At 39.0% G+C, this 25,267-nt stretch overlaps 1 protein-coding gene across 8 annotated transcripts in view; it reads right to left on the reverse strand.

The window, feature by feature from the left end:
* Positions 1-25,267, reverse strand: part of tenm3 (teneurin transmembrane protein 3) — a 580,699-nt gene that overhangs the window by 102,887 nt on the left and 452,545 nt on the right. For all 8 annotated transcript variants that reach the window (XM_031895448.1, XM_031895444.1, XM_031895443.1 and 5 more), the window contains 3 exons: positions 19,615-19,853; positions 6,637-6,759; positions 4,483-4,697 (listed from right to left, as the gene is read on the reverse strand). In XM_031895448.1, coding sequence (XP_031751308.1) covers positions 4,483-4,697; positions 6,637-6,759; positions 19,615-19,853 — 577 coding nt within the window. The remainder of the gene's footprint in view (positions 1-4,482; positions 4,698-6,636; positions 6,760-19,614; positions 19,854-25,267) is intronic.

The following is a 25,267-nucleotide window of genomic DNA, read 5'->3' on the forward strand; positions in this document are numbered from 1 at the left end:
TCACAATCAGCCCAGTCATGTACTCACATCAAAATACAATATATTGTTTACAGTATAATTGTTCCACTCTGAAAAGAGGGAAAAACAGAAAAACATGTCCATTTTGTCAGCAGTTTTCAGCAAATCAGTGGTCTTTTATTGAACAGACAAGGGGGGAAATCTTGATTTACTTGTCTCCCAATGAACTAACAATTTTTTTTTTTCTTGTAATGAACCAAATTCATTACTTTCCACGAGTAAAAAAGGATGTGCGTTCTCCTTCATTTAATTTTGCTTTAAGCTATTAAAGTCCTTTGTTATTTCCAAAAGTCTCTTTAAATAAGCATATTGATCTCCGTGTTGCAATGAAACTGACATTTTAGCAAGTGTCACAAAAGACTTTTCAGTCTAGCATTGATTGCTTTGCAATAGACAACCGCTGTCAATTATTTCTGTCTGATGTATTTGAGACTCCTCACAACAAGCCTGCTACACACTGCTCTACTGGATTTTATCCATAAACAGGAATTCTTTCATTTCCAGCAAAGTAAAGGGCTTTCTCACATAAACCTGATCATGAAAGAGGCACACCAGTTGGCTGCACTGCTCCCATAGCTAAAATTCATTCAGAATTGATTTGGGCACTTGTGATAATGAATAATCCGAGGAAAATCTGTGACTGGACCTCCAGGGGTTGCAGATCTAAAACCCAGAGAAGCCACTGTTTGTCAAAGGCTCTCTTACTGCCTTAATGTTTTATTCCTCCTTCTAACTGAGAAGGGTAATTCCACAGGGAAAGGTTTAAATCTGCCCATGTTGTTTTAGTACTCCAAGTGCTTGTTGTGATCAGTGGTGGCCATCTGGTCAATACTTTTTGCTGGTCATTGGCCAGCAACTGTCAGAGGCATCTGAGATATCAGAAGCTTTGAAGGTGACAGTAGCTTTTAGTGTCAAGCAAATGCCACTGGCTAAGGTTCTCAGTGCTATTCTCCACTGTGGCTGCAGATGTACCCAGGGTTGAAACTAGGGTTAGGGAAAAGAGGCATGTGTCTTGGGCACAAAAGTAGTGGGACACAATTGGTAGGAGAGTGGATCAGTGGTGTTGAATGGACAGAGTGGTGGGGATTGGCATGACTGACTAGTGGCAAGAGGTAGTGAGCAGCAGTAGAAGCTTGAGGGCAGTGGTGGTTTGGTTGGGCTCAGGTGGCAGGTGGTTTGCAAAGCTTGAGGGAAGGAGTTTGGGGCCTGGATGTATGAAAACTAAGCGGGGAGGGGGGTTGAGGGTGGCCATCTTGGGTGCCAGTCAATATAACAAGGTATGTCACATTAGTTATACAGAACCACACCTTGTAACAACTGGATTGAGTCAATAAGTCTCAGTATTAGCAGCTACAGAGTCTGTTCAACAACAGCTGGTAACCCTCAGGCTAGCTACCCTTGGAAATCCTTATTTACAGGGTAAATTATGCTTACACATCAGGATGCTGTCAGCAGTGCAGAGAATGTGTTAAAAAGCAAATGAAAATGTCCCCTATAAATCAGCAATGCAGTAAATGCCGGCAAATAGCTCTGTTAGCATTAAAGGTTTCACATCACTGTCACTTTTAAATTGTAGCTGTAGAATTTCTAGTTGCACATTTGTCTCGTGGCGTTCATAAATTTTCTCTTCCACCTCCTTGTATTATTATGCTTTTGTATTTGACACATTTCATTTGTAAAATCTTTAACACGGAAGAACTTTTTATTAACAAAATACAGCTAGAAAAGGCCAAGGAAACTGGGCAAAATTCATTTCTAAAGCTATTGCCAACATGCCAAAAAGTGTGGAGAAAAAGCTTGTTCTGTGCCATTAGGTGTAACTAAAATCAACCATTCAGGTGCTTGCTTAAGTATTTTAACCAAAGTTTACTAGCAAAACACCCATACACGCCTAGATTTAGTAAGGCTGATTTTCACCATTGTGCCCAACCTTTTTGCTATCCATGGCATGTCAAAAGGCATCAGATTCAACAAATTAAAATGCACTCCTATTGAATTACAGTAATTCTGTCCAAAAAAATGTATTTCTTGATGCCCCTTCTTGGTGGGTGGAAGACCAGCCTGGCAGACTCGGTGGGTGGAAGGAGGCTTGGCAGACTCGGTGGGTGGAAGGCCACCCTGGCAGACTTGGTGGGTAGAAGGAGGCTTGAAAGACTCATTGGGTGGATGGGGGCCTGGCAGACACAGTGGGTTGAAGGCCAGCCTGGCAAAATTTGGTAGGTAGAAGGCCAGCCTGGCAGACTCAGTGGGTGGAAGGAGGCTTGGCTGAAGAAAAAATGAGAGCGGGTCTTGCTCTTACTCATTCTGTTTGACATTAGCTTTTCAAGGCTGTTAGCTTGGATGGACACAACATTGGCCCCTTTAAAGGCTAACTGCTAATTGGCCATTATGGGTTACCTTATCTAAGCATTTCTTTGACTCCTAAACCTTCTTAAAGGAAAAACATACCTATTAACCAATATTCTGCGCTTCTGAGTAACACAATTGCTCTTTTACTGGCAAAGACAACAGAGCTATATGCTAAGTGCGATGTTGGACGCAATTCGGCATGTTTTTTACCCAGAATGCATTACAAATTGGCTGTAAGAAGAAGTTATATCTGATTTAATAGTGATGCATAAGAAATTTGCATGTGCAATTGAGTGGGGAAGGGTGTCATTTCCTAAGCTCTACAGTTACATTTACAATTACATTAAATCTGTAATACTAGCCCCGGTGTTGGAAGGTGTTTACTGGCTAGGCTGGTGACAGCCCCGCTTATAGTAGATGCGGTAAACATTAGATAAGTTCTAGCTAGCATATAGGGATATTCTGTTCTCTGGATAGAATCTAGCAATGTAACCTTAGGCCAGCCACTTTATCTGCTTTTGCTTCTGGCACAAAAATAAGAACAAATTACAGGCACTAGAGTGCAGGAGTACAGTACGCCTGGATAATTCTCTGTATGCTGCTGAGTACAACTATCCCTGATATGAAAGAAGATATTGGTATTATAATTATTGTTAATCAAGAGAGAAGACAAACTAAACAGTTTTCCATCCCAGGGGCTCCCTTTACATGAATTTCGAGGCAATTCTTCATACTGTTTTCATTACAGTGCAAACCAGAGAGGCCTAGTTGAATAACATTTCATATTCCCCCCACAGCAGTGAGGATTATTGCCCCCAGTTCATTATGTTAGTTAAACAGGCACCAGTTTTGTCACTCACTAGTTTACTTTAGTTCTGCAAATACAACTGTTACACTTTCCATAGCCTGTGCAACATGCTGTAACATTCAGTTGTGTTTGCTATTCATAAGGAGAAAGTCATGTTCCTAGGGAACCTAATCCTCTTGCAACTGACCTCACCCATGCTCACCCAACCAGAGAATTGCTACGGATCTCCTATTGTAAGGCTATTGTTAAACAGGAAATTACACTGGCACAAAGAAGCCTGGAACCTCTTTAGCAGGTAAAAATAATTCACACATATATAATTACTCTACCAGTCTCTTCATGGTCAAGCTGTAACCTAATACGGATGCTAGGAAGGATGTTTTAAACACAAAGTGCGCTATGTCATCATACTCGACTGCTTTATACATTTACACATTACTCTGTTTCATTATAGAAGGACAAAAGGCCAGAAAGTGTAAACGATTAAAGGAATACCATCATCCAACATATAGGGGCAGATTTATCAAAACACGAGTTCGAATCCAGAATGGGAAAAATTCGGATTGGAAAATGAAAATTTCCGAAGATCGCAAATATCACGAAAATGCTTAAGAAAAAATCCTATTAGTCACAATTATATCGTATTGGCGATCCGAAAGTCATGAAATTTTCGTACCGAACGATTGTAAACAGCGGCAAAACCGATCCGACTTTTTCGCGCTAAAGCGTCGTACAAGGTCCGAAAAAGTCGCGGAAAATACGATTGGACCGATCGAACGAACACTCTGAGCGTTCGTGGATAAGTAAATGTGCCCCATAGTGTGACCTCCTGCCTGAAACAAAGTATAAAGTTAAATTAAGTAGCATAGTTATGGGAAAAATATAATTTACTCCCTTAGTGCACTGGGGATTGCAATTAAATATTTAAGTCACCTTCCTGTCTCTCCCGTAGCAACAGTTTTTCCGTGCTTTATGGCTAAGATTAGAAACCATTGGGCAGCATGCTATCCCATGTACAATACAATGCATCATTTTAACCCCTTAAGAGATTAATTAGCAGAAAGACCTGAGAGTGAAGAAGAGATTTACAAAACAGCGCAGTATGCAATGTGATATTTATGGAAGAAGCAGCATTCTTTCCCACAATGTTAGCATCTTTGTGCCCCTGCAATTATTTGCACCTTCTGCAATACAGAACCACTCTCAACCAATTCTATGAACAAATAACTTTAAAGAAGCAACATCAATAAGCCTCTGATTTACCCCCACAACTACAAACAAAAGGAACACCAATGTGGCTCAATTACCTGAGTGTGTGACGGTGGCAATCCCTTCCTCCCATACACTCCAATTAATGCGTCTTTCTGCAGAGTGATATTAAACTTCAGGAATTGGGGCTGATCGATGGAAAGCTGTGATCTCCAGAACACCCCAGGAGGAATTTCTTGGACTGCTCTGCGGCCAACATCCAGCTCTCCCGAGTCGATGGTATTGTTTTCTTGCCCGAGTCCAACAGATTTCCCTATGAAAGACATGGCAATCTAAAGCAACGCTATTGTTTAAATTACTTTTAGGTAGACTGGGAATTAATCGCAATGAGATTCATCTGGACTTATTCCAGATACAGGGAAATGGGATCATTCTGCATTCGGATGCATGCAGGGGATGCTATTATGGTGCTACAATGGCAGTAGCATGAGTTGACAGTGATAAAAGAAATGAATATTTAACATCTTGTTTATCCAGGGTACATGCATGTATCTGTTTATTTTATGTTTGAAAACACAGCCACTGCAAAATCATTTAAGCATATTAGTAGTCACATTGGAATCTCATGTCCTGCCTGTATAACAGCCCTCAGCCTCACCAGACAAAATGTCTTAGTGGCTCTCGTTTAAAATTACAGCATATAGGTATATTATCCATTATAGACTGACGGATAGAAAGGCAGACAGAAATAATGAGAGTGACAGATAGATAAGATGGTTACAGAGAAGATTAATAAGACAGCCAAACAGATAAACAAGCAGACAGACAGACAGATACTGCACACAGATTGTATGCATTCAGCTTTGCTACTGTAAGTAAAACAGTTCCAGATACCACTGAAACCCGCAGTAATTTAACTACTAGAAAGTCTTGCTACATTAAAGGATGTTTGCTAGTATTATATTACAACAATAGCAGAATTCAGTTTACAGAGCATCCATGTTTATCAGGCAATTACCTGGTGATAATCACTTGCTGAGACACACGACACACTGATATACAGTTATTTGGCCACATGGCACATCCCCAGCAAGACTGCAAATTAACTATTTATTACAATGTGAGTATTTATATACAAATGATAGCTTGCTATCACCTAATGACATAACCTCTGATTCATATTTAACACTCCACTATGTCACCCGCACATAACATGTTGTGTAAATAACAACACAACTTCACGCTGCTGATATACTGTAAGCCACTGGAAGGGAAGAAGAAACCTTCTCGTAATAGAAAACGAATCAATATTCATTTAAGCAATAGAATATTATATGAACGTCACCTTCTCTTTGCAGAAGGGCAATAAAATTGGGTTAAGGCTTCTTAAAGAAAAGTGTTGCCTCCATGCCAAGCATAACTGCAGGGAAAATGTCCCTTAAGGACAGGGCTAGAGAGAGACTGGAATATATTCTGTTGCTAATAGCGGTTCTCAGACTGTACTGGCAAGCTAAAAACCATCTGTATATGATGATTTTTGCAGCGAATAGAAACCGAGATGTCAAATAAATGCCCCCAAGTACCAGAAGGATCAGAATCAGTGGTTCTCACTTTTTCAGCATTCTAACTAAAGCCTGGAAGAGACGTTTGCTTAACCCTACTTTGGGTCTGCCTCGTTTCACAAGGGATGCGACACTATTGAAAGACACCCATATCTGATTTTGAATTGGGGAGGTGGCCTGAGCTGGTACTTTCTTCTGCCCAGAGAATGTTTTAATGGATGTGCAGGGTTTTAGTTGTTTAATCTACTTGTATCTAGCAAAATAAAATGAGTTTACCCTTAAATATAACACTAACCACTCAGCAATTTCATCAGTCTAGTTCAGATATGCTTGTTATAAGGTAATGGACTGGGGACAAATGTGTGTTATCACATTCTAATAGCATCTATAACTGATTTAACTGGAGACTCAAAACCCAGCATAAAATTCAACAAATATGAAATAATTTACTATTCCTATGTTCTGTTAATTTTACTAATATTACATATCTATCACAAGAACACTGACACTATAGGCATAGACAGGCTGCTGCCATGTCAGCGAACTGTCACACAAATCATAATGCCCTAAAAACCAGTGTAAGTGCGGATGGTACAATATGTGTTATTCAAGCGTGAGAAGCACTCAGTGCCACTAATAGAGTGTGGCATTTGTGAACAGGACAAAAAAGGAAGGCGAAGGTTCCCTTACCATTATCACCAGAGGGTATATAGACAGTATGCGTTGGCACCACCTCGGAATTTACTTTCCCATTCTCAAACGTGTCATTTTCTGTCTGCTGTAGCTGCCAGTTGAGACCAAACAGATGCATGGCTGATAGGAATAAAAAAAACCAAAACATGATGTTAAAGATTTTCTATTTGGAGCAATTAGAGAGAGGATAATGAGATACATGACAAGCGTGCAGTAGTAAGAATTCCATCTTCTGGCTAAAAGCACAAACAAAACAAAAAAACCTGGCATATTAGTGCTTCTACAATAAATCTTCCTTTCATTTGCTCCCTTATGAACCCACAGGCATTGCAGGGCAAGTTCCTGCTTTACGGAAGTATTTTATGTAAATGAATAGGTTATACCCCCTGTCTTGACTTGGTTACATTTTGACATTGGCCAGTGGCATTTTTGTTACATTAAGAAACAAATCCCTATGCACTATTAAGAAGGCAGCAGTTCAGTTAAGTGCCCTAGTCCATAGTTCACTAATGCATGCCTCCAGTGATCAGCAGGCTAAGGATGGTGAGAGTCAAAGTTCACATTCCAGCTGTGGGTATAAAATAAAAGGAACTAAAAACCCTTCCACTAACGCAGTTCTACACATAACATACATAAAAGAACTCAAGAGCAATATATTTATTTTTAAAGTTTGATATACAGTTGCTTGTAGGGATCATAAATCTTCTCTCTGTCCTGTTTCTAAGCATGAACGGTTATATAACCCCTAACCCCACTTGCTTGACACTGCACTGCTGGTGCTCTGCCAAATTCATGTTATCCACATTGCATGGAGCATGGAGCATATGCAGTACCTACATAATAATGAAAAGAACCAATTCATTTACTGACAATGCCATGGTGAATTCCATTTTAATATTATATTTCGAATTTGTTTGGGGTACTTTTGCTTTGAGAGTCTAGCCAAATTACAAACTGGATCCTGGATTTGGTACATCCCAAGGACACTTAATAAGACTTAATAAGTCCTGGAAATTTGGGACAGTTGACAATTCTTCTGTTGCTGAAATTGAAACTATGACTTACCCAGTGCTTCAGACAGACTGGAGACTTTATAGGCCATGTATATGAGGTGTGTGGCTGAAATGACACTAATTGTCATTTTATAAGGTTGGCAGAAATGATTTAGATATCTGGGACCAGGAGCCCCTGCAATCTGAATTTTTCCACAATATATCTCAAAACATTCAGCAAAGCAAAAGGAAGATTTAATTTGGGCAAAATATGTGGAATTTCTAACTCATTTATCTCCCCTCTGCGGGATTACTTTTTTTTACTATGAAAGTGACTTTACAGTGAAAACTTGCTAAAATAAACTGCAGCAAAACAGTGCCAATAAAACATGATAAAGCATCGGCATCAGTGTTCTTATTACAGAAGCATATAGGATCTAGGTGAAGATAGGAGCGAAGGCAAATGGCATAATGTACAGACAGCCTGTTTTATTGCTCCAGTACATCAGTTTTTATTCTACTGCTATCTTTATTCTTATTTGATGCATTGTCACTAAATATATCTGCATCATTTCATTTAAGTGTATATAAAAAAGCAGTGCTTACATGTACAGGTCTGTGGCTGCCAAATGTACACATAAATAGAGCTAACAGATGACAAGACCATTTATGTAATCACAACTCCTGCATGCAATCAAAATATCCCATATTTACATCAATAGTCCTATACTTAACATTTATATCCTTATAAATTGACAGTTCTTACCCAAAGTAGCCATTTGCAAATCAGCTTTGAACCAGTTACAATTTGCATGAATTCTAAGTTGGTGTTAGTATTGGACCAAACCTAGCTCACATTTCTGAACCACCTCTGTTCTTTCTCATGATTTGAGTGGTCACACCCATGTATGTGTTCTACTGTATAATAGTTACATGGTAAAACTTCACATAAGTAGTGTAAAGTTGATACCTCTATTGGCTAACTACGATGATAATTATATGGTTGCACCCTCTGACATGTATGTAGAGCACCTGGTCTATGTACATTTAGATATATGACTACTGGGAAGGCCACTGCATTTTATCATTGCAAAATACCCCTGTCTAGCTAAGCAATGTGGAAGCATTCAGTCATAGTGTAAGTATGCCTACAGATATACACAGATGAGTTGTTTTGTGCACACAGTTTGTGAATAAATTAGACTGTAACTGTAAGGTCAAATCAAAAGTCTTGTAAAATATTTAGTGAAGAATGTGTCAAATGGGTTATTGATAGAGTAATATTTATGGCAATTAGTGAAGGGATTAGGGAACAAAATGTATTAGTATGTATGCCAGCTACAGCAATTTATCTCCCTATATAGCAACAGAAATTAAACATTATACCTTGCCAACTGAAAGAAACTTGATTGGCAAAGGACATTCTTTATAAATAGTGAACACTTTCCATTTAAAGGCCAGAGTTGCAGACAATGAGCTCTAGATTACCCAATAGGTTAAGTGCCAGCAGGACAAATTCAGACATATGCTTTTTAACACATGCCAACACGCATTTAACATTTTAGTCTCAGAAGACAATGGACATATAATTTTTCCATGAGCTACTGGGGTCCTTCTTACTACCCCTATTGTCTCCTTTTCTAGGTTTATCAGTTTATAAAAGAAGTCCAGATATTATTCCATTGAATTTAAAAACACTAGAATGCCACTTTGTGCGCTCCAGTGACACACCAGCATCTATGGGAACTGAACGGAAAACAGATGGACAATTGCTATCAGGGGGATAATTAGTTTTTTTTTTTGGTTACTGCATTCTGGAGGAAATTATTCTACCAGGATATTATTAAGATAAATAAAATAAAGTTGCAATTAGACAGTTGTTGTTTTTTTTTATAGAACATTCTAATATTTTGAAATTGTGGGCCACTAAGGTCAAGCACTTTTCCTATGGCACACACAGCACAGGAAGGCTTCATTAAATGCCCCTCTTTGGTTGCCTGAAGGGCCTGCAATGAAGTGTAATGAACAGCAAGCAGCTCCGCCAGTGAGCAGGCTCACACAGGGTGATAAGGTATGATGAGAGGCTTTGGAATGATACCAAATGGGTAATGTGAGATGAAAGCATCTGCATGTAAGGATTACAGTGTGTTATATGGTTCCCAGCAGAGCTAGGCTTTGATAAGAAACACATATTTTTCCATAAATTAGCTTTTGTTTTGAATTTCCTGCTGTGTATATATCCAGCTTGTTGTAGTGTGCAGACCCATTTTGGGTTTTCAGCTGTCCATCTGTATTTATCATTTCTCTATATAGAACATGTATTGGAAGCAAGTCTTACATCTGAACTGACATTTCCTAACAGGTTCTCCTTTAGCAGTCCCATCATAACCGCCTGGGGCTTTCTGTACCTGAAAATGCGCTCACCTGCAGAAATCCCACAATTCACAACTCGTCTAAAACAACTGTAAATGTTATCATCTCATTTCCCTGTTCTATTACTTCAAATGTTGTATTGCTCTTTATTTGTATTCATTGCTCTAGATCTTCAGTAAAACATATAGGCATGCAGCAGTCTTGATTTCTGCATCTGAAACATGAAATGTATCATTTAATTTTTAAGTGGAAAATGATGTGTCTGCTTGCCCCAGATGCATCAATACAGCCAAATCTAAAGGATGTTGCTAAGTCACACAAAACTGATACATATGTCCAAGAGTGAAGTTCTGCTTCCTGTGTAATGGAAGTCAAAGAAAGCCACAATAATCACAAGCTGATGATGTCTGTTTACCAACCCTTCTCTAAAGTGCTGCGAGCAGCTATCAGTCTTGACCCTTTTAAATGGATTTTGTACAGGAACTTTTTCCATACAGTACAGTCACATTACTGAATTGCCCTTGAGGACAGAGATGTACTTGTTTTCAGGACACCATTCATTTAATTGACCCTTTTGGCTCTTCCAACTAAGCATTCTAGCAGGGAGTGGCCACAAGTGGATTTTGAATATACAATTATGCTAGATTTTATTGTGTTGCTCCTATTTTCAAAATGAGGTGAGACCGTGACAGTACATAAGTATAAGAGTATATATAATATAGTCCAATAAAGGCTTTGTATCATCATATACAGGTGTGTTTTATGAAATGCTTTTCAAGCCTAAATTTTTAACTGACTTCCTTCACCAAATTAAAATAAAATGGAATTTGTACATCTTTGTTTTAACAATAAAGTTTTTACTACTTCTTTTTCTTAGGTTTCCTGTTAATATACAGGATAGCCCCTTTTCAGTACCCTCAAAACTTGTATTAGAATTTTAACTATGACTAAAAACACAAATCTCTAAATTCAAATGCATTAGCCACTATTATAATGAACAAGCACCAGCAAATGCATCCGTGGCCTACCATTTATTCTCACCCTAGGTTACCGCACTTTAAACAAAGGCACTATTTAATACATTACAAGCACACTGCTGGGGGGGTAACATCAGGTTGCCGTACACATTGTAAACTATTTATTAACCAATTCACTTCAAAGTTGTTAAGCAGTAACAAAATGTGATAGCTTGTTTTCGAAATGCTTGCCAGGATGCAGCTATGTACGGGTTCATTAGAAGTTAATACATAATAAATGTAAAACTTCCTGTAACTAGACATCCGATTGGACCTTCCTGAGGCAAAAATGGTTGTGTCAAAGAAGGCTGCACCAAATCCTAGTTCCAGACAACTATAAGAGGTTTGACATATGTTGTGTTTTCCTACAAAGTCATTCTAAATGTATTTCCTTTGACAACAAGAGATCCATGATGGCCCCAAAGCCTTTGTCAAGAAAGTAATGCAATGTAGGAAGCAAAGAGGGTTGCCACAGGGAGCCGGTTTTGTTTGAAATACCCATGATTTCTAATGCTTATATGTTTGATGCTACATCCTTATAGGGGTTTTGTTTAGATTGTCCTCTAGCTATTACAGAACTGCTACTCCCACGACCCTAAGCAAACTAGTGTCTGTGGAGCATTAGTTGAAGAGCTATGGCTTTTGAACATCCCCAGCTTCCAATGCAACATGTTTATCAGAGACTTGGACCCATCAGGCATGCAGATTTCTAGAGAAGCACAATGCGCTGCCAGATTCGAAGGTTATTTCATTGCATCGACAAGCCTTTGTCTGTTGGATTTTTTCTTTTTTTACATCTGTCTTTCCCACTTGTCTCTGCAATAACATCTTTTGTGTCACAAGCGTTTTGGGATTGCCAGTTGAAAAACCATGGCATCTCTTTTGCAACTACTCAACTGTATTTCGTGCTCACAATCTATCCATCTGTTTTCCTTTCTTTGTTAGTGTGTCAAAGAACAGACTCGTTACATTTGTCTGCCAACGGTTTTTAGAAAGCAGATTTTCTTCACACTGTGCCAAATGCTTCTGATGGAATAAAAATAAGTGAGCATTTCAACGGTAAAATATTTCCCAATAAAAGTGTTTAACTGTCTGGAATTATTTCTGTGTTTTCCTTTTCGGTCTCGTATTCAAGATCTGTGCCCCCACAAACCCCGTTTACTCCTTTGTTCTATTTCACACCCCATTCAGCGTAGGGCTGCCTTGCTTAGTCATTTAATAGCATCATATTCAGTGCCATTTCTGATACTTTGTCATTGCTGGTGACACAGTGGATTGAGCAGAAATAGAATTTAACCCAGTTCATTAATACCTTCCTCAAGTGCTTGTTTTACTACTGAAAGACAAAACAACAGCTGAGCTTCGAGCCATTCATTACACAAGATGTTTAGGCAATGTTTTCTATAATATTTTATTTTATAGAAGATGCATTATCTGTCCATTTTACAGGTACTTTCAAAAGAAAAATACTGGTGCATTTTCTGTAAAATTTGGGTTTATTTTTGTTACAGTTTGGCAATAGGAAGTCAAGTTTTGGTTCACATTATTTACATTAAATAAGGAACAACATTATTTCAGATCAGGGACATATTTACTTTGGATAAGGGATCACATTTTTAACTAAGTGGTTCAGTGATTTCAGTTTTGCACATGCTTACTGCCCATAAACTGACTGGCCTTTGATCAGTGGATGTACTGCCAGTGTCGGACTGACCCTCCAGGAACCAGGAAAACTCCCGGTAGCCCCAGGTGTCAGTGGGCCCTCCTGCTCCTGACCATTTGGCCTGTTTCATGGTTATTTCCTATTTCTGAATGGAAAAAAAGAGGATAAATAGGTGCTAGCATGTTAATAAAAGAGACTACGAGAATAAAGAGGTTGGGTAAGGAAAGGAGGAAAAATAGTTAGGAAAGCTAAGGGTCTAAGGTTTTCCGACACTATATACTACCATCATTATTACATGGTCTCCTTTATGCACCGGAGAAAGGACTGGTACCTAAATAAACCTTAATAAAAAAAAAGTTAGTTCAGCTACTAAAAGAGCCTCAACCTCCTTATTGATTGTCTAGTGTTGCAAAAGTGGAAAAGTGGTGCACAATATGAATACTAAAGTTGTGTAAATTAAAGAAAATATGTTAGGGGATTACTATCTTGTTTATATACTTTACTACAAGATTGCATATGTTTTTGTATCAAATACTAAAGGGCAATTCATTTTAATATTTGCAAAGTGATATTAAACAAAGAAAATCAAAAATAGATAACCACTGAAAAGCATATACTGTATGACTGTAAATACTGAAACTATGCATACTGAGGCAACATCCAAAAATCCAAAAAAAAGCAGATTATACCCTGAATGATTGCTAATTATGAAACCAGCCACAATGACCCTGACTATTTAATACTTTAGTTTGACTTGGACAAAGGGAACGTACCTGTACATAACCTTAATGAAAGTCATTTTCAAATCCAAATTCCACTAAAAACATGCCAATGCCAAAATCTTGTTTCTTTTTACAGTGTCCCAAGCCTCTCCTTGGTGAATAAATGAGCTCTTGTTAGTCAGGGATACAACTCTCTTTGTAAAGCAATGGAAGCAACAAAAAGGAAGTAATGCAAATCACAAGTCATCAGTTTGACCATTGGACTCCTGTTGACATTCTTACTCATCCAGAGAATCTACAAGAAATGTAACCTTTCGGGGTCTATCCAACCATTGAAGGTCTATCCAGTTGTGCTAGCCAGATGCTGACATGTGCAACACGTGGCCACTTGATGATATCTTCCCTCTACATTTAATCGCCTAAGGGGCTCATGTATGTCTAAAACACCTCATTAAAACTAATATATATATATATATATATATTTTTTAAAATCATACAGTATTTATATAAATAAAGCAGATAATGCTGACATAGGCAACCAGCATATCTCTTACCGGAGAAGAAATACAACAGGAAATTATAGTTATTGTAACAGCTGGAGCCCTGAAGTTTCCCTATCTGATTAAATGTACTGTATCTCTCCTTCCTTTTAGTGCTCAAGTATTCTAATCTCTATTTCCAAGGGCACCCACCACTTCTAAGGCAGTTTAAATATTTAAATATTTCTGACTGACAAATTAAGCAACTCTTTCATCTCGATATCTCTTTCATCTCCAAAAATATAGATTATGCGGATAGGTTTGGGTCTTGAGCATAGTATTAGTTATAAAAACACCATTTGCACTTAGTATGTACTGTGTCTGTACAGAGTAATGGAGCAAGTTGTGCCTTAAAATAAAACCTTCATAACACTAAAAAAGGCAAATGACAATTAGCATTGTTAATGACATTGCAGATGTTTTCCTTTATCAAAGAGGGTCTTGGATTAAAAGAAGTATCCCTGAAATAAGGGCAATGGCAGCCAGACACAGGATGATGGCCCTGGCACATTACAGAGCTTATTACAGTACTTGTAAAGGACAGCACCTAGTTGATGGCTACATACCATTACATTTATGACCAGTCAGCAAGAGGCTTTGCCTGACTAAATACTGTAGCAAAGGAGTCCTTGCACTTTTTTGCATGATTCTTAATTCCCTGAGGTCTGCTAATCAAAGGCTTGCAAAACTGCAGATCTAGGGTGAACTGCAGCCCATGTATCAAAGGAAAAGAGGATCAAATCGAAAGCAACTAGATTTTTCTCCTTTGATATTTTCAACTCAGCCTTTCCTTTCTCAGTTTTGTTCACAGGGAAAAAAATAAAATCAATAAAAAGTCAAAAAACTAGGTTTTATATTTCAGATTTCCAACACATTCTCTCATAATTTGCAGTGAGCGAAGGGGTCAATTCTTCCAATACATCAGCTTCAGCTGCAGCCCTTTCCTAGCACAGTCAGAATAACACATCCCTATGAAACTGGTCGCAAATCCCATTGTGAACCAAAGTTACTTTTATGTGGGGATATGGTCAAAGTAATGCTTAGTTGCACTGCTGTCACCATTTTAAAGGAAATATAGCTACAATTGCAAAGTAGTGAAAGGTTTCTCCCCATTACAAGAAATCACTAGGCAATGTCAGCTGTTTGAAAACAAACATCTGGTTGGTGAATATGGCTTATTAGACCTGATGAAAACTGTGTGAGTTTTATTACATTAGCTCAGTAATAATTTTCTACCATTAGGTTACCGGACTGAACTTCTTTATCAAGTGGTTGATCTTGAGGCCCAACTGAACCATCAATATTATAAAGCTAATACACTCATGATCCAGTTATTCTGCCTGTAATGACTCTATATTAGCCCAGTTATGGCTGCCTTTATTCTACAGTCTACTGATTACATTTTTCATAGATTGTTGCATTTTGATGCTTTCTCCAATTTTAGCATTTGAGGTCCACTTGGTGTCAATTGTCTTCCAGTCTAGCACAATGTAGCATTTAGCAAAAGGTATATAGATCCTAACAGAAAGCATGATGAGGGATTTTTCTCATATATTATGGAGAGGTCACAATATAATGTCTTATCTGTCAGCTCTACTAAAACATTCTCTGAATTTTGACCTGTTTTTCTGTGTTGTCACCAAGAAAAATTAATTTCTGACCTAAAGTTTTTTTATGTGAAATATATGATTCCAATGAGCAAGACTTTCCTATAGACACCTTATTAAAAAAAAATGTGTGCTGGTATGAAAACACATTTAATTTTAAAGAATACTTAAAAAGTTGCAATAATTTTGTCATAGATAATAATAGTTTACACCGCCTTAAAGCATTCAAGGACTGGTCTAAGGGAGCGGCAATTATAAATTCATTTCTGTGTGCACTGGAAGTTACACCATTCACACAAGTTTAGTACAAAAAACTTGCATCAAGACTACCTACAGTTACTAATTTGTGTCCCATTGGTAAACTGGGACTTTTGTGGTGCATGCAGTTATATTGGAATTTTCGAGTGCGCTGTGAGTAAAAACATAATGATAAATAAGCCTTAAAGCCCTTTTACCGACACTACCCCTTTCCGGCTGAGCTAATGCTAAATGGCCAAGGCTGCATACAACCACAGACTAATGCAGCTTTCCCTCCACCAATTTGTAGGTATTTCATGGAAACCAGCAGCTGCCTTGGAAATTAGGCCAGAGAGGCTGCTGCTTGGGAGGTGCTTTGTCCTTTTATGAGACAAATGGGACTAACCTGTGTTTTTCTACTCATGCCCTTTTGTTTTGGTAGACATGATTACAAACTATGAGAGAAGAATAATATGCTTGTTTTGAGGTAGCACTTAGACAAAAATAAAGAACTATAAAACCAGCAAGAAAAATGTGCACACTATTTACTCATATGCATCTGTATTATTTTAATAAACTGGTCTTGCAAATTTCGCAGCATCCCCAATGTAGCAGAAGGTCCCATGGCATTTCTCCAATGCCCAACGAATTTATCACATTCTTCATGCTATTTCTGTGTATGTACAAGGCTTTGCTCCTTGCTCTCCGCAGCAGCTCAAACCAGAACCTTTAATGAGCTATAAAACATATCCTTCTAAAGCCAATTACATTTCCTCTTCTGATTGTAAGTACCAATTCACGACTGGATTCCAAGCACTGGTCTGTTTGAAACAATATTTCTCATTGCTTATTTGGACTGCTTAGAATAATTTTAGATGGATTTTGTTTAAAGGAGTAATATATACACCATTGTTATAATGTCTGTTACAATGAACAAGATAAGTGTTGGGGGAGAAGATCAGGGTCATTACACAGACAAAGTTTCTACTAGTTCCACTATAAAGCTCTGCAATCACATACCAGTGTTAAGCAGTATAACCACAAGTGCACATTATAATGCAATCCCTCCCAGCTGCTATTAAGTATAACATTAGGTATTCAGGGTACTGTAGTTAACACAACTGCAACAATTTAGGGCACAGCAGCAGCAATGAACAGGTTAAACCTCTGACCAATGAGAATATTTTCCTAACTTCCAGCTCTTTTGTTTCTTATTAAATATTTTGTTATCGCCAAGCCTGACATAACAGCCATTTGCATTGTCAATTAAATATTAATGCTGCCCAGCATTAAGGCATTGTAAATATTTTGTTATGCTTTGCACTTAGCATAAAATAGGGTTCAATTTCAGTAAGTACAAAATATTTCTATATCCAAACATACCGTATTAAATTACAGTAAATGATTGCCGAAGATAGGGAAAAGCGATTATATTTTAATAGTTAATGTGAATGGTTCAGCTGTTTGGAACAGTACGGAAAGTTAGTAACCACACAGAAGAAGCTAAAACTTAGCAATTTCCTTTCTTTTCGGAAGGCCAGCATGAATTTTGTTTTCCTGTACACAGTTTATTAGAGGAGCTAATGCAGAAATTACAGTGCACGGTTATAGATGGTTAAAGCTGTACGACAAGTGCAATTAAGCACGGAACTATGATCGGTAATGGCATTCAGCTGCTCTGCAGGGCAGGAATCATGCAAAGGCCACAAAGGCTTTCGGGGAACAGATTTTGAGGCACTGCTTCCAGTTGTTATCTTTAATCTATATAGTGCCAACGTATTCCACACTGCTTTACTGAGATGATACGTGATTCCTTGCACCAGAGGAGCTTACAATCTAAAGTCCGGATACAATAGACCTGCCTGTATGTTGATGAAACACTGGAGGAACCCCAGGAAGACGGGGGTGCAGTAAATACCATGCCGTAGATATTGTGGGGATGTTACCAGATCTGTATTTTATACAAACAGATGGAGATGGGATTTGGCACCAAAGGGAATGGGTGGAATAACAGTAGTCTTGAGGGATAAATAGTATATACTGCCCAGAGCAAAGAGACAGAATTAGGGTAGGAAAGGGAGGGCCTCTATCCTAGACTCTCAGTCAGAAAACACTTTTGAAAAAAGTATAAATGTAAGGCCCTATTTTGTTTCTTAGATTGGTTAGCGATGAACAGGAGTGCAGAATGGATCCTACACTACTTAAAGTGGCTCCTGGAAGCTTGCAACATGTATGAAGGTTGTGCTTTAATTCAAGGGTCCTTATTCTGAGTCATGGGACCTCTGAAACATAGTGCTGTTCAAAGCAGGTCTCCATGATCAACTATAACAGTGCCTTGAAACACTGAATGTTCATGGTTGGTACGTATATGTTGGCATTATAGACTATATACTTGCTTGGTGTAGATAAAGTGCCAGTTAGTCCTACCATGTGTATTTTAAATAGAATACTAGACTGAAATTTGACTTGGTCCCAACCTTAGGACTTGGCCTTTTTCGTCAGGGCCGTGGATTCCTGGCCAAACCAAATCCAGAAAATCACGTGACTTTTTGTCACATAAACACGGAAGTTGAAAATTTTTCGCCCTAATCTAGTCTTCTCTCCATTTCCCCTCTTTGTTCTCATCAAGAGAAGATGAATGAAAAAAATATATGCATACAAGGCAAAATAACTGGGTGAGCATCTGGGCCTACCAGGAATATTCCTAGTATCCTAGTGGGAAAGATCAACACTGAAGAAGACATTGTAAGATTTATACAGCCAGAGGTTATACACTGCATCTCTAACTTAGATTAAGTATTTATTGGCTTCTCTTCCATATACACTGGTACTATGCCCCTTCCAATTCAACCCAAAGTACTGTCTACAGTGGCCAGCTTTCTCCATTTTAATTGCTTAAATGCTGTATAAATAAAATGGCTAATCCCTGTGCTCTCTGAGCTGCAGGACTGTGGTAACAGCAGTGTCTCTTTAAGATCTGCACAAGTTTTGCTGGGGAAAAGAGACAGCTCCGATTCCAAATTGTTGATGTTTAACAAAACTAAGCTTCCTTTGAATGCAGAGCCTGAAACAGCAGCTGAGGAGCAGAGTTAAAAGAAAATGGCTGGAGGCTACGCTAGAGCCAAGAATGAACAGATATGTTTAGTCTTCTTCTAATCAACAGCAACTTTATCAATAGGGTATTAACCAAAATACCCTGGATAGAAGCATTGCTCCTTTAAGTAGTTGGAAGGAGAGCTTTATCTCGGATTACTGCTGTCATACTGGGTATGGAGCCACTCAGAGTGGTGCTAATATGTCTGGTTTTTTTCCTTATGGGAGAAAGAATCACTGTTTGTGTGTGTGCTGAAAATGCAAAACAAATGTATAGAGAAGAAACACAAGGTAGCTTTGGGCAATAGAGATGAACTTTAAAGCTCTGCAGCTGCTCTGTTTGTCTCACACTTAAGCCAGGTGTTAGCAGAGTTTTGCACATGCTAAAGACAACAAAGGGCAATCCATAGAGACACATTCTAAGGATCGTGTTTTTTGCTTAAATATAGTGCACCATTATTTGTTATTATGCTCCAGATTATGTTAAACAAGCATATTTATTGGACCCATGTATACTGTGCAGGCTCTAATGTTTTACTATATATTGTGTGTGATTTGGTTGTGTTATTATTTCACTTTAATATACATTCTGCACTTATTAATGTACTTCTCATTGTATCAATGTACTTATCATTTACCAGTGGGTTTTTGAGCCACTGTGGGATCCAGATGAGCACGAAAAGTTAATAACTGAATAAAAAGAATGCAGACACAGGCATTCCCCTTCACTTACCTATGAAGTATGATAGTAGTATTGCCAACAGTACCGATACTCCTACGGCACAGAGTGCTGTACATTTCCAGCTACAGTACTTGGAGGACTTTTTGAATTTAAAAGCACTTCTTGATAAGGTGTTGCGAGGAAGTGGTCGGGTGGGAGGGGTATAAACAGTGCCAGATGCCATTGTGTACCCTGGCGTTGCAGTGCTGAATAGTGGAGTCGTCCCTGTTCCTGTTTTGAACAGAAAATGCCTGTAAAAGACACAAAGGAAAATATTTATGAATAGGTTTATTATCTCCATTGCTACTATAGTCATAATCTCTCCCTACTATACCTGCTATCCCACAGTCCCTTCCCAGAGGCTATTATCCCCCCCACTGCTACAATAGGCACCATCTCTGCCTACTATACCTGCTATCCCACAGCCACAGTCCCTTCCCAGAGGCTATTATCCCCCCACTGCTACAATAGGTACCATCTCTGCCTACTATACCTGCTATCCCACAGCCACAGTCCCTTCCCAGAGGCTATTATCCCCCCACTGCTACAATAGGCACCATCTCTGCCTACTATACCTGCTATCCCACAGCCCCAGTCCCTTCCCAGAGGCTATTATCCCCCCACTGCTACAATAGGCACCATCTCTGCCTACTATACCTGCTATCCCACAGCCCCAGTCCCTTCCCAGAGGCTATTATCCCCCCACTGCTACAATAGGCACCATCTCTGCCTACTATACCTGCTATCCCACAGCCACAGTCCCTTCCCAGAGGCTATTATCCCCCCACTGCTACAATAGGCACCATCTCTGCCTACTATACCTGCTATCCCACAGCCACAGTCCCTTCCCAGAGGCCATTATTCCCATTGCTACTATAGGCACCATCTCTCCCTACTATACCTGCTATCCCACAGCCACAGTCCCTTCCCAGAGGCTATTATCCCCCCACTGCTACTATAGGCACCATCTCTCCCTACTATACCTGCTATCCCACAGCCACAGTCCCTTCCCAGAGGCTATTACCCCCCACTGCTACTATAGGCACCATCTCTCCCTACTATACCTGCTATCCCACAGCCACAGTCCCTTCCCAGAGGCTATTATCCCCACTGCTACTATAGGCACCATCTCTCCCTACTATACCTGCTATCCCACAGCCACAGTCCCTTCCCAGAGGCTATTATCCCCACTGCTACTATAGGCATCATCTCTCCCTACTATACCTGCTATCCCACAGCCACAGTCCCTTCCCAGAGGCTATTATCCCCACTGTTACTATAGGCACCATCTCTCCCTACTATACCTGCTATCCCACAGTCCCTTCCCAGAGGCTATTATCCGCCCCATTGCTACTATAGGCACCATCTCTCCCTACTATACCTGCTATGTCACAGTCCCTTCCCAGATGTTACTGCCACAGTTAAATGTACATCTATGGAACATTGCCAAGAGTCAATATTCAAATACCACATGAACAGCAGTTCAGTCTTTACTGCTAATATATAATTTTGGGGTGCATTTGTTCATTTTCCAAAGTGCATCTGTGAGTGGCCCCAATACATACAAGGCCCAGACTACCTGCTCTGAACCACTTATGAACACTCTCACAGTTCCAGTGATTGCATTTATTGCGTAAATATAAGCTACACATTAAAATCCGCTGAGGACATGGAAATGCGCACACTGTCACTTTTCAGCATTGACCTTTTCCAAGGGTGCCGGATGCATTAGCGTAGCACAACGATGCTATTTGTAAAGCTCAAAGTTTGCTACAAAAGCACTTTTTCTCCAGTGTGAAAGAAGCAATCTGTGCTGCCTGTGCGTTTCCCTTCTTTAGTTCATTTGTATGCTTTTATGAAACAAGGACTTATCCAAGGGAAATTGGTGATATATTTAATGTGTCCTTTATCTGTCCAGATCTTGGAATGGATGAAGCAGACAAAACGCTTGTACTTTAAAAAACCCGCTATTTATGGTTTCCGTACAACGCGTTCCACTGCGCACCCTGGGCACTAACCTGTAAATAAAAACAATATACAAGGATGAACTTGAAAATAAAATATTCCAATGAGCAGCTAAACATTGGGGACTGAAAAAGTTATTTACAGCTCTATCTTTTCCATCTGATCGGTGTACGGGAGAGCCTTAAACACAACTTATACTTTTCTACTGTATTGTAAAGAAAACCCTTTCCAGCATGAATCTGCCGTAACAGTTGAAGCCTTAGCCTTTTCTCTCATATAATGCATGTCTAGCCTCACCGAAGTGACCACAGTACTAAATACAGAAATCCGATTTATTTTTTTATGTTGTTCTGTTTAATCTTGGAGACTGTATTAAGACTATGGGTGCAGAATTTAGCGCCTATCTGCAAGACACATATTTTATGCTAATCTATGCTGTCGTATTTTAAATGCTAATAGCATATTGTCACAACATATATGGAACACTTTTTTGTCTTTGCATCTGGCAAATTATATATAACACATTCTTTTTCACACATTCCTTGGCACATAGCATCTATAGGGGTACATCAAATACAATCCAAGAACCAGTGACTGTTTCAGAGAAGCTTGGGTTTTCCTTCAAACATTTATGTAAACACAAAGTCTTGTTTAAAGAAATATTAAAGTATATGTATATATAGGCACAAAGGTCACACTTGCCCATAACTGCCTAGTAATAACTGCACTGGTAAGGGGCCTGGGCAGAGGTCATTCCAACATGCAAGACCCCATTAAGACCAAGGCACGCTCAGAGCGATCACCTGCTGTGGGGGAATAGAGCTCTCGGTGTCTATTCCGTGAGTGGTGATGCTGACGGGGAAGGCACAGGAAGCTAAGCAGGGAGCATGTTAACTCAGCTGACACTCTCTTTCTAAGCCTGTCCCCGTAAGGGGCCATTTGTCACATCACGGGCAAAAAAAATTGAACCTAGTGACAGTAGCCTAAGGGTACATTTCAATTAAATAAACAGATTAGTTTTTTTAAACAAGTTTATGCGTTTAAGCATTTCTGTCGCAAAAGTTTTAGTTACCATTACACATAGTTTCTTTCATTGTGTTCCCGGAATAATTGTCTGATCGCTAGGTAAAGGGCATGTATACCTTCATAGGTCGTGTTCTATTTGTCTGATTGAAATGCATCATAATCCCCCCTTAGATTCTGTGACAGTTTTAGTCCTATCTAAGATTATCATTCAGACTGGCTAGTCACAAGCTTCCTTTTCACCCCCCATAACGGTGCTACTTTAGTACAATCCACTTAGAATAAGCAAGAAGATGGCATAGTGTATTTAAATACAACCACACAATCAGCACTATATTAACCAGTGGAGTAGGTCTCTGAGAGGACTGCAGCTATTTGCACAATACTCTATGTAGTGGGCAAAATGCAAAAAATAGCTAATAGATGTGGCCTTTTGTGCACTTTGAGCACTGCTTGGGTTATTGTCAATAAGTCCTACAGTGTTTACTTAAAACTCACATGGCGCAGATTTTGCACCTAAATCAAACCCTGTGCACACTGAGAGATTCAGCACAACAAACAGGGTGGACAGGAGCAGATCAGCTGATTCTCTGCTGATATATTAACGCCAGAGGAGAAAGTGCTGCGTGCCACTGGCCTAACGGAAACAGAGAAGAATGATGATGATTGTGTTTTAGGTAGTGATTGCTACGTAAAATGACTGCCCATTATAGGGGCAGTTTACCCTGTTTTCAACATGAGTGCAAGGAATAAGGGCTGTGCTGAACATACTTGTGCCTATTGTTTTACTTATGAAAATCAGATTACCAACCTTGCAAGGACCAAACATGGAGTAGTTTAAGTGTCCCTATTGGGCCTTTTTAGCTTAAGGATGTTTAGCATATGCCCTATTCATTGCAAAAAATTGTATACTGCCCCTTTAAGAATACGTGGCTATTGGCATTCAAGATATTAAGAATTTGTAAGTCTGTAAGAGCAATACAAAGTTCCAGAACAAAAGTTATGGTTTGTTTACATGTTTAGAACTTGTTCACACATCAGAATTCTCATTAAACCTTCTTTAAACATTTCCAATGAAAAGCAAATTCAGGCAAATGATTGCCATTGTTAAAAAGTCTCTGGCAGTACATGCCAAAAGATGAGAGAGCAAGGCAGCTCGTTGTGCCTCCATCTCCACAACATTTGTTTATTCAGACTGAGATGCGCATTCCCAGAGACATTGCTAAACCATGACCCAAAAGAATCATATTTATCTCTCAATCCGCACATTTTCAAGGATAATACTTAAGATCTTGTCAATTTGTTTGACAAGATGTCAACATGTTTTTACTGCCTTCAGCCCCACATCATTTGGCTACTTATGTCCCATGTGCTCGCAAGCCCTAAAGCTAAGATGATTTTCAAATTACCAGCGATTCTATTACAGAAGTGTCAGTTTTGATGAAGTCTGCTGAGGACTGTAGGAAGCGGGAATGGAGAAGCTGTATGTAAAACATGAGGGGCGCCATTCCGACATAGTTGCAGCACTAATTATTTTCCAACGAGAGTGCCGCGCATGTGGAGGTGAATGGCTCCGGCTTACATCTGCAATAGCTAACAATTATTGTACGTTGGGATTGCAGTGTGTTGCCACAGCTCTTCAGATACAATATAGATTTTAGACATGATGCATCCCTCCCAGGCAGCACAGTATCTTTAACTCCCTAGGGAGCATTCAAAGAATTTAATGGAGGCACGGCCAACCTGCAGACCCCCAGCTGTCTTTAAATTACAACTTACAGCATCCCTGACAGTGAAATGATGCATGTGGATGTTGCAGGGACACCACTTGGACATAAGCTATTAAAAGCTTCAATACGAGTGACCACTACAGGCTTATTTTACCTTAATAAAAATTATAGGGATAAAATACAACATCATTCTTGTCTAGAATTCTGGGTACTCAGGGATATTGGTCTATACTAAGTATGTGCTATACAAATAGTGCTGTACAATGTATTTTTAATGTTGCCCTGTGTATATATATATATATATATATATATATATATATATATATATATATATATATAAATGTAGGCTGATAGTCAGATAGTCTGGGGTAAGGCGTTAATACAATAACACTTTCCAGCCTTGACAAATGTGCCTGTGTATATGCAGTATGTATTATTTTGCTCAGCAATAACTTATATCTCCTTTATTTATTATACTATTATTTCATGTTACAAAGGTAAAGATGACCCTGTCCAAAGGGCTTGCAATCTAACATGAAGGGACATAGGTCAAACAAGATAGACAGAGATTGCAGCAATGCAATATGTAGAACAGAGCTTGTGTCTCCCTCACAAACCAATACATGAAATGTAGATTTAATGGCAAGGTCACCATTAACATTTATCACAAAATTTTATACGAAAAAGTCACTTTTTATACAACTTCTCAGAGCAACTTTTCCTTTTCATGAAAACAAATTTCGTTGAATTTGAAAATAAAAAAAAAAAAGAGAAATTATGGAGTTTTAATAAATCAGCCCCTATATGTGTGCTTGTAGTAGGTGGTAATTAGTCGGCATGACTTTTAATAAAGTTGGTTTTAACTAATTGTGGCGAATTTCCCGCCATACAGTACTGTGTCAGAGACTTATTGTTGCGTGTGTCTTCGCCCTTAAACTACTGCAACA

This window comes from Xenopus tropicalis, chromosome 1 (genome assembly GCF_000004195.4).
Source record: "Xenopus tropicalis strain Nigerian chromosome 1, UCB_Xtro_10.0, whole genome shotgun sequence".
In the NCBI taxonomy this organism is placed as follows: Eukaryota; Metazoa; Chordata; class Amphibia; order Anura; family Pipidae; genus Xenopus; species Xenopus tropicalis.